The 10401-nt window shown below is 41.7% G+C and overlaps 1 protein-coding gene across 1 annotated transcript; it reads left to right on the top strand.

Annotated features, from left to right (window-relative positions):
• The first annotated feature begins 446 nt into the window (after positions 1-446).
• LOC143019310 (sialate:O-sulfotransferase 1-like) lies at positions 447-9953 on the top strand. Its single transcript, XM_076174950.1, has 5 exons — positions 447-589; positions 4157-4305; positions 6104-6221; positions 7446-7540; positions 9610-9953. Exons 1-5 carry the CDS (start codon positions 447-449, stop codon positions 9951-9953), a joined length of 849 nt encoding a protein of 282 aa, XP_076031065.1.
• The last annotated feature ends 448 nt before the right edge of the window (positions 9954-10401 follow it).

Genomic DNA, 10401 nt, shown 5'->3' on the forward strand with positions numbered 1-10401 from the left:
TGGCCTGTTCTACTTGTTTCCCCAGTCCCATATCTACCTATTTCCTTCACGAACTCTGTTATAGTGCATTCTTATTATATTTCGTCATTTCATACAGTCTTCGTTTGACAAAATTACATTCAGAGTACTTTGTGGCAGCTCCATTTAGCTGATAGTCAACACTTGGAAATGGCTGCCATGTCAACTTTTATCAACACGACGACTTGCTTTATGATCATTGTTCTGGCCAGTGCCAAGCAATCTTATTCAGCTGAAGTGCCTGTGTGTAAGTCAGAGTCTCAACCAATAGCCAAAACACTCCTCTTATCCCAAAACCATTCCGTCAACTTAACAAAACTACCGGAGATTGGTGAGAACACAAAGTACACCACCGAACTGAAGAAAGTAATGCAACGCTAGATTAGCGTGTCTGAACCTGGTTCTCAGTTTCATGTCGACATTGGCACATGGCTACAAGACCTTTTGATTTCCACCCTCCAGTCTTAAATCGTGAAGATCCCGAAGGAATCGAGCAAGGCGTGCGGCAGCTTAGACCCCTGAGATCATCTAGGAGCAAAATTCTTTGGCCTGAAGACCCAAACTGCAATAAGTAAGTACGGAATTGCTTCTTCTCCTTCCCGAAAGGATGTCACAGTGCTTATAATCTGGAATTAGCCACAATAGCACGCTTACACACAGAATCGACTGAGCTTCCTGAGATGTGTTTTAATCAAAAGAGAGAGTGCATTCATGGAATTGTATCTACCATGTTTGAAAGAGTTCCAGTTGCCATGAAAGTCGAAATGAGACTTTATTTTTCCTAGGAATTTGCAGGAACAGTTTGTGAGAGTGACTGGGTGGTAGTTTCTAAGATAACTTTGCACATCGACGCAGCTAGTTGCATGAAACCGATTGCACCTTCCCCATATTCAGTGGTCACACGTTCTTCATCTGCAAATCCACACCACACACCTTGCCCTTGCAACATAGAGACTGCTACTACTTCACATGAAGTCATACAAAACAAGCTTACAATGTTCCTTACGATTACAGCACTTTTAAACTGCGTACGATCGGGGTCATGCATCTATTATTATTATCATTATTATTATTATTATTATTATTATTATTATTATTATTATTATTATTATTATTATTATTATTATTATTATTATTATTATTATTATTATTATTATTATTATTATTATTATTATTATTATTATTATTATTATTATTATTATTATTATTATCATTATTATCATTATTATCATTATTATTATTGTTATTATTATTATTATTATTATTATTATTATTATTATTATTATTATTATTATTATTATTATTATTATTATTATTATTATTATTATTATTATTATTATTATTATTATTATTATTATTATTACTATTATCATCATTATTATTATTATCATTATCATTATTGAGAAACACTTTTATAAACCCAAACTAATAAGGGCAGTTTTGTCCTTTCCTGATTTGGGGAAGGGGACGACGATGGCCTCTCTCCAGGCGATTGGGAGGTCGCCTTCCGTCCATATTTAGATCAAGATGTCGCATTTGGATGTACCGGGTCTAGGACAAAACCCCAGTGGACAAAACCCCAACGGATAAAAACCCAACCGACAAAACCCAGTCGGTCAAAACTCCAAAAAGAAAAAGAAAAGAAAACTAGAATACTGTAATTACAAGACATGCTTTATTGTTTTATAGATATTTACATGTAGCACAAATATGTTCACAGCAGTTGTTTTGTGACATACATTTTTTTCTGTATCGTTCTCTATACTTTAATAGAGCCTGATGTTGTACCCAAGGCCTCTCATTGTTCTAGTCAATCTAGTGTCTTCCAACCACTGTGTAAGTGTACACAAAGATTGCATAGTCTCTCTTGCAGGCCTTTTGTGGTCCGCCGCACTTGCTTCTTCAGTCTCTGTCCAACTGCATCACTTGTCAAACGTGTAGAAACGATGCTGCACGCATTTCTTCCGCAGACTCGATTGCAGCCCATATTGTTGGACGGGAGTATCCAACTGTCTGAACGCGCGATTCCAACTTTGACATAAATTGCTTGTGCGGTCTTCATTTTCTAAGGTAGCTCTGTGAACATCCCACTTCTCTGGGGGAAAATAAAGGATGGGAATTTCTTCTCAGAGGAGCAGCTTCTACATCAAAATCACTAGGTGGATGGCAATGATCAGTTGAAGAAATCATTGTTTGGATTTTCAAGTCAGTGATGGTGTCTTTTAATTGGCATGACTCCGATGTTCTTTTAGAACATTCCTATCGTATAGTCTTGGAGCTGGTAGCCTTCTTGGTATACATATGGCCAATGTAGCATAACTTTTGTCCACCCTTGTCATTACGTATTATCTCCATGATGACCTAGTGACACAGCAACATTTGATCGCTGTTTTATAGGCAAACACTAACTATGAGCTCACAAGGGAGCTCACAGGGGAGCTCACAGGGGAAAGTCTTTCCTGGGGTTTTGTCCGCTTCTCATATTATGAAAGTTTTGGGCTGGGTTTTGTCCAATGGGGTTTTGTCCGTTGGGGTTTTGTCCGTTGGAGTTTTGTCCGTACCCCGGGTGTGCCATATCATCCCATAGTTTATTGTCTAGGCCTGATGCAACCGTTTTGCTTTTGGAACTGTGGTATTCCGTTTTTGTGAAGGAGTGTGGTGTAAAACCTAGTAGTGGCTTTCGAAAGTAGTCTCTCGGGATGTAAATGTGTGTGGATTGGCATGGGAGACAGTATTTTTGCTGTTGTTTTGGCCATTTGGGAAGTTGAGGATATGGTTTGACCACAAATTTAGAAAACAGAGGGGAGTATAATCGTTTGAGTGGAACTACTAGTAACCAATGGATAATGGGATTATTTGTAGGGAGTTAATTCCTGCATTATTTGATTTTACGTTTTTCGTAGTTATTGCATAAACTAATTATGAAATGTCCGTACAATAATATTTGATATGTATTTGGAATTTCTGCATGTATGCCTCCTCGAGATTCTCGGTGTTGATGGCTTAGAACTAAAGTGAATTGTGGTTGATACTTGGGTGCAAATGTGGCAGGAAAAGGTGGAGTGGAGGTGGAGGTGGAATGTAGATTGAGACTAGAGAGTAAACGCCTTGGTGGATTAAAAAGTGTACTGAGGAACAGACATTTGGGAATGGATGCTAAGAGGAGACTGTATGAAGGAGTGATTGTGCCAACAGCACTGTATGGGGCAGAAACATGGAACATAAGAGAGGAAGAAAGAAGGAGTTTGAATGTGTTTGAGATGAGGTGTCTGAGAAGTATGATGGGGATTACTAGGCTAGACAGCGTGAGAAATGAGGAGGTGAGGAGGATAACAGGGATGGAAAGGGAGTTGGGAGATAGGGTTGATGAAAGAGTATTAGGATGGTTTGGACACATGGAAAGAATGAGCGAAGAAGGACTAGTAAAAGATGTATAGAAGGCAGATGTGGAGGGAGTGAACATGAGGGGACGTCCTAGGATGAGGTGGGTGGATGGGGTGAAGGGGGCTTTGGGGAAGAGGGGAATGTCTGTTGAGGAAGGACGTGAGAGGACAGAAGACAGGGGTGAATAGAGAATGGTTGTATATGGATGATGTTGTGATGCATGAGGTGGAATGGGTGGGGGATGGGGGGTGAGGTAGTATGTGTGAGCAAAATTTGACGCAGCACGAAGGGATTTCTCCCCGTCTTCTCCTTTTATGTATGGGGGGACGGAGAGGGGGTCGCCGATTTAATGAAGCGGCCTTGCTGTGAATGTGCTGTGTCTTGCGACACTGCTTCTGACCCAGGGCAGTGGATAAGGTGCAGGGATGACCCGTCATCCAGGAGGTGCTAAGATAAGAGGGAGGGTGGAGGGGTGTGGAGTGTATTCAGGGATGGAATGGGTGGGAATGATTTTATGCCTTTTCCTTTTTGGCTACCTCCCTTGTAGGGGAAAAAAAGCCTTGGTATATGTATGTGGTTGATAAATATAAATCTGTTCACTGGGACCCATTCAGTGTTGTGTGTGTATATACATACATACATACATACATACATACATACATACATATATATATATATATATATATATATATATATATATAAATATATATTACCTTGCCGAAGACCCCTCCCTTTATTACTTTGATTGCTGCAGGTATGATGTTGATTTTGGCTACCATGTACCTCTCACGCTGCTGCTGTCCTTCCCTCGATCAGGCAACTCATGGATCCGCTACTTCATTGAGGCTGCCACTGGGATCTACACAGGGTCAGCGTATTATGATGAGCTGCTTTACAGAACAGGTCAGTTGACACAACCAAAGGAATCGAAAGACCGTTGTTTGAGGGAAAGACATCAAAGAGTGGGGAGTAGCTGGGAGTACAGGCACAGGATTGAGGAGAATTGAGGAACTATCCAAAAGCGGTTATGAGTCACCGCATGGCTCAAAGACCAACAGCGCAAGGCCCTGTTCACTAGTTGGACCGCGGCGGTTCAATGACAATATAAGTCAATGAACGCGATCACACATAACCGCGCAATTTTTTCTTGACTATGCGGTAACACCCGCCACGGTTTCCGCGCGGTTGAAACCGCTAGTGTGAACAGGGCCTGAAAGTAAGAGTAAGGCCCTGTTCACACAAACTGTTTCAACAGTCACTTTTTAAACCGCAGCGATTCAATTACAATATAAATCAATGAGGCGTTCACGCACTTTCGGGCAGTTATTCCTTGACTATGCAGCACCGCCCTGGTTTCCGCACAGTTCAAACCGCTAGTGTGAACAGGGCCTAAAGGGATCGAATAAATGCAGAGTCACTGCGCACTGACCGATTCAGCACTGTCCTTTGTCTTTTAGTTATCGGGTGTTGGACTGCTTAGACCTAACTGCAAGGGACATTAGGGTCAGAAAAGGTTGGGAAACGCTGTACAAGAGTGATCTCTGATATGACAACCCGACCCCTTTGTCACGGCGACACAACATGCATTCTTGACCAACAGCCCTTAACTCAGCTCTGTTGAAAAAAAACAAAAAAACACACCTGGAGTTTAGTTCAACAGTGTATTGAGCACAATCAAAGAAAAAAATCTGAAAGCATCGACCGTGATATTTTGTACTCCCAGATGCGATCGAAATCCATTAGTTCACAGTGGGTGATAAAGAAGAAGATTGTATCTCCCTGCTGTGGTGCCAAATCCCTTCCTCCGTGGTTTATAAACCTCATTGGACCTCATTTATTTACCTTATTGGTCTCCGTTACTATGGCAACTCGTTCTTGAAACCTTGCGCTGATAAAAGACAAAGGCATTTCTGCAGCTGAGTGGCAGTCTTAACGGGATCTGCAGCGATCGCGGGCGCACTATTCTGGTTGACCCAGCTTTCTCAAGCGGGAATGCGCTAGACAGCAGCTGATATTATGCTAAATTGGCAAAAATAATGCTAAATATTTTGTTTCTCTTGAAATACGTTCTGTTTCTGTTATGTATATATATATATATATATATATATATATATATATATATATACATACACACACACACACACACACACACACACACACACACACACACACAACCACACGCATATATATATATATATACATGTGTGTGTATGTGTGTGTGTGTATAAAATATTGTGGGTCTTCCATTTTACGGCATGCAGAATTTTTAGGTTAGGTTAGATCAGGTTAAGTTAGGTTAGGTTAGGTTTCAGATTGATATTCATTTCTTACCTCTCTTAAGTTGTTGAGATCAACTGCATGCCGTAAAACGGAAAAAAATCTAGTATTATTGTATACGAAAATATGTTAAACTTAACATTATGCTAAACTGGGTTAGCCTGCTCCTGTTAGGCGGGAGTCTGCCGCAACGTTGTAGCGGACACCTCAGCTTGACACACTGGTACATAATAATATCCCAAACATCCCTCTCGTTGTGCATGCACCACCTCCCAGATTATTAAAGTATTTTTTCTAAACATAAATGTACAGTGTTAATACATCTTCTTAGTTACTGATTAATGTTATTAGTTATTAATTTTACAGTATTGATGTATATTTACGTGAAGGCAACAGCATCACATAATGTTATCAATCCTTACAGGGTTCCGGGGAGAGAGTGCGGGCTGGTATGATGGAACCACGATTGTGAAAAAGACCCACAGTCCTTTTCACGTGAACGCCAACGATTCGGTTATTATGCTTGTAAGGAACCCAACCAGGTAAAGTGACAGAAGGAGCTACCTCTGGGATTGCCTGCTTCTACTAAAGTTGCTGTTGGTGGTTGTGGTGGTGCCATTGTCGTTCCTGCTGCTGTTGTTGTTGTTGCTGTTCTTGATGTTGCTGTTCTTCTTCTCCTTGTTGTTGTCGTTTCCTAGACTGGCAGAGCAGTCCCCTCTCCCTAATGAACGCCACGGCCGGAATAGGTTTTCCCCTCAAATCTCTTATATGTTGTTGGCGTACGTGATTGTTTATAATGGTCTTCCACAATGTGTTGTATAGTATGGGGTGAAGTGTTGCACCCTGGACAGTTGTCTGCGATGCGGTCATCCAGCCTCTTCTGGTAGCTTAGAAGTGCTGGATGGTGGCCACACCGCAATCTGGCCAGGTGGACTCTGTCCATTAGAGGAAGAGAGGATTCAGAGGGATGGATATCAGGGGGTCTGGCATACAGCAATGTATTGTCTTTTGATTTGTTGATGGAGCAGTGAGCGATATGATCATGAATATGCTCCACCTTTTTCTCCAATTAGAGAGGCTGTTATACTGTTTCAAACGATACCACCACATAAGCATTATGTCGCAACGGAAATGGCTTATACGCTTACAATTTTTTTTTGCTACATAAGCTATATTACAACAGTCACTTCTGTTTAACAACAATATTGCAAAACATCAGGCGACACTCTCCTTCAACCTACAACTCAGCATTTTTTTTATATATATACAAGGCGCGAGCAAGCGCGTGGATGACTAAGCCCATCCTATCGGCCATTGTATCATAACATCCTAATAAAAAGACTATAAATGTTTCCTTCCTGTCCTTCTACCCCTCAATCTACTCAATTGTCTACCTCTATCTACCGGCCTCTTACAGTGTGTGTGTGTGTGTGTGTGTATGTGTGTGTGTGTGTATGTATGTGTGTGTGTGTGTGTGTGTGTGTGTGTGTGTGTGTGTGTGTGTGTGTGTGTGTGTGTGTGTGTGAACTCACTCCTTCTGCTGCACAGCTCATTGCATAATATCCCTTTCTCGTATTCCTCCTCCTCGTATTACTTATCATTATTTCCTCCATCTTAATCTTTATATTCTTCTTTTCCACCCTTTTCATATTCTTTCTTTTTTCTACTCCTTCTCCTCTCTGACTTGGTCTCTGTCATTGTTGGAGCCGTCGCGGGCCACTGCAAGACACTTTTTATCTTTAACAATTGTGTAATGTCACCCACAGAGCTTGTATCTCTCATTTTAACTTCAAGAGCAGCAAGGCGGATGACATCATGAAGTTTAAGGACATCTTACCTGAGCAGCAATTCTTTTCTAAAAGTACGTGAGTATAAAGATTGCAACAAGCGTGAACTAAAACGTACAACAGTCATTGCTAATGAAAACACCTACCCCTTCGCTGCTTTAGGTGGCAAATTGCAACCAAATGAATCTGTCTGGCGTTATTAAATGGAATAAAATTATTGTTATCTACTGATAGCAGAAAAGAAAAGAGAAGTAAAGCAAAAGGTAAAGGAGGCAGAGAGGAGAGCAGATGTGAAGTGGGGTAAGAGTATGACAGAAATTTTTGAAAGTATTAAAAAGATGTTTTGGAAAGAAATTAAGAGAGGAAGAGGAGAAGAATCAAGTAGAGAAGAAAAGGTAAAAGGTTCAGATGGAGAGATGATAATGGAAGAGAAGGCAGTAAGGGGAAGATGGGCAGAATATTTTAGGAAGTTGCTAAATGTGAAGGAGGATAGGGAGGGAAAGATAGCTGCATTGGGAAATGCTAAGAAAATGACCGTGGTGAGTGAGGAAAATAGAGGAGAAATAAGGAAGGATGAAGTGAAGGCAGTTGTTAAGATGATGGAAGCAGGTAAGGCACCTGGTCTGGATGGATGCCATGCAGAATGTCTAAAAAAAGGAGGCACAGTGATGGTGGACTGGCTTGTGAGGTTATTTAATGTTTGCTGGAGAGAGGGTACAGTGCCGGAGGACTGGAGGAGTGCCTGTATAGTTCCACTTTACAAGTGAAAAGGGGACAAGTGTGAATGTAATAGTTTCAGAGGGATTAGCTTGTTGAGTGTAGTTGGGAAGGCTTATGGGAGGATCTTGATTGAGAGGATTAGGAGAGGAACAGAGGGAGTAGTTGGTGAGGAACAGTGTGGATTTAGGACGGGTAGAGGTTGTGTAGATCAAATCTTTGTGGTAAGACAGATATGTGAGAAAGCTATAGGAAAGGGGAAGGATGTTTTTTGGGCCTTTATGGATCTGGAAAAGGCTTATGATAGGGTGGACAGAAAGGCACTGTGGGAGGTTATGCAGATATATGGGATAGGAGGAAAGCTTCTGGGAGATGTCAAGAGTTTTTATGAGAGTAGTAGAGCTTGTGTCAGGATAAGAAATGGATAGAGTGAGTGGTTCGAGGTAAAGGTGGGACTTTGTCAAGGATGCGTTATGTCGCCCTGCCTGTTCAACTTATACATGGATGGGGTAGTGCGAGAGGTAAATGTAAGGGTAGTGGGTCAGGGATTGGAGATGGTTAAAGAAAATGGAGAAAAGTGGGAGGTGAGCCAGTTGTTGTTTGCTGACGACACTGCGCTTGTGGCAGGATCGGAGGTTGGATTGAGGAAGTTGGTGGCAGAGTTTGGGAGAGTATGTGATAGAAGAAAGCTAAAGATAAATGTAGGTAAAAGTAAGGTGATGAGATGTACAAGGGGTGAAAGTGGCAGTAGACTGGAAGTGAGCATTAAGGGAGAGCGACCGGAGGAAGTGGATAGTTTTAGATACTTGGGTGCAAATGTGGCAGGAAAAGGTGGAGTGAAGGTGGAGGTAGAATGTAGATTGAGAGAAGCGAGTAAATGCCTTGGTAGATTAAAGGGTGTAATGAGGAATAGACATTTGGGAATGGATGCTAAGAGGAGACTGTATGAAGGAGTGATTGTGCCAACAGCACCGTATGGGACAGAAACATGGATCATAAGAGAGGAAGAGAGAAGGAGTTTGAATGTGTTTGAGATGAGGTGTCTAAGAAGTATGATGGGGGTTACTAGGCTAGATAGAGTGAGAAATGAGGAGGTGAGGAGGAGAACAGGGGTGGAAAGGGAGTTGGGAGATAGGGTTGATGAAAGAGTATTAGGATGGTTTGGACACATGGAAAGAATGAGTGAAGAAAGACTAGTAAAAGAGGTATGGAAGGCAGATGTGGAGGGAGTGAACATGAGGGGACGTCCTAGGATGAGGTGGATGGATGGGGTAAAGGGGGCTTTGGGGAAGAGGGGAATGTCTGTTGAGTAAGGGCGTTTAACTCTCTTGATATTATATGTATCCTATTAATTCTATTCAGTCAAAGGGACTCCCCAATCTCAATCTCCCAGCACTGAGAATAAACGTTCGTTCTTTCTCCACAGAGTTCCACCTTCATGCCAATGGATGCCCAACGTGGTGGCGGGAGGTGGCTTCTGCAGGCCTGAGAGCCCGGCGCCTCCTCCCAATATATTACGAGTACCTTCGAGAAGACCCCATTCCTAAATTGCTACTCATTCTCCGTTTCCTGGGGATAGAACCTGACGAAGGGCGACTGTCGTGTCTGCAAAAGCACTTGGATGGGGAGTATAAAGGCAACCAGCTCACTATTGATCCTTACACCCACAAGGAGAAACTGGCCTTTGCCAACGCCATCAACTTCGTGAATACAAGTCTACAGAAAAGGGGCTTCGATCCTCTTCCTGACTATTCCCTCTATCGTAATTAAAGCGAACCCTGTGTACCAGAAAGTGGCAATGAAATGTCATAATGAAGATCGAGTCAACAGTATCAAGAGGAATCTTTTAGTTCTTCCAGTCACACCCTGATCACTTTTGCTGGAAAACACTAAGAAAAATGCAGCAGATTTATTTGTGGCATTCCTAAATTATATACGAAGTGTATATCGTTAGGCTTCCACATATCCTAAATAAACATCAGTGTTTAAGAACAGCACCATCAAAAGCCCCCAAAGCCCCATGTAATCACTGTGATAAATACTACACTAGCCAAACAGGGAAAGACTTAAACATAAGTGAACAGTCAGAACGGATCAACAGCCTAATGGTTTTTTTTTCACATACGAGATTTTGACCACAATATTGACTGGAACTGTGAAGTGGGGTAAGAGTATGACAGAAACTTTTGAAAGTATTAAAAAGATGTTTTGGAAAGAA

The sequence above is a fragment of the Oratosquilla oratoria genome, chromosome 37 (assembly GCF_046742065.1).
Source record: "Oratosquilla oratoria isolate Oo_2021 chromosome 37, ASM4674206v1, whole genome shotgun sequence".
NCBI lineage: Eukaryota > Metazoa > Arthropoda > Malacostraca > Stomatopoda > Squillidae > Oratosquilla > Oratosquilla oratoria.

Bases quoted from the DNA above. Each gene is read 5' to 3' on its own strand.
- LOC143019310 (XM_076174950.1), top strand. From the start codon at position 447: ATGGCTACAAGACCTTTTGATTTCCACCCTCCAGTCTTAAATCGTGAA. The intron at 4,306-6,103 runs GTCAGTTGACAC...CAATCCTTACAG, and splicing joins TGAGCTGCTTTACAGAACAG to GGTTCCGGGGAGAGAGTGCG. The intron at 7,541-9,609 runs GTACGTGAGTAT...CTTTCTCCACAG, and splicing joins GCAGCAATTCTTTTCTAAAA to AGTTCCACCTTCATGCCAAT.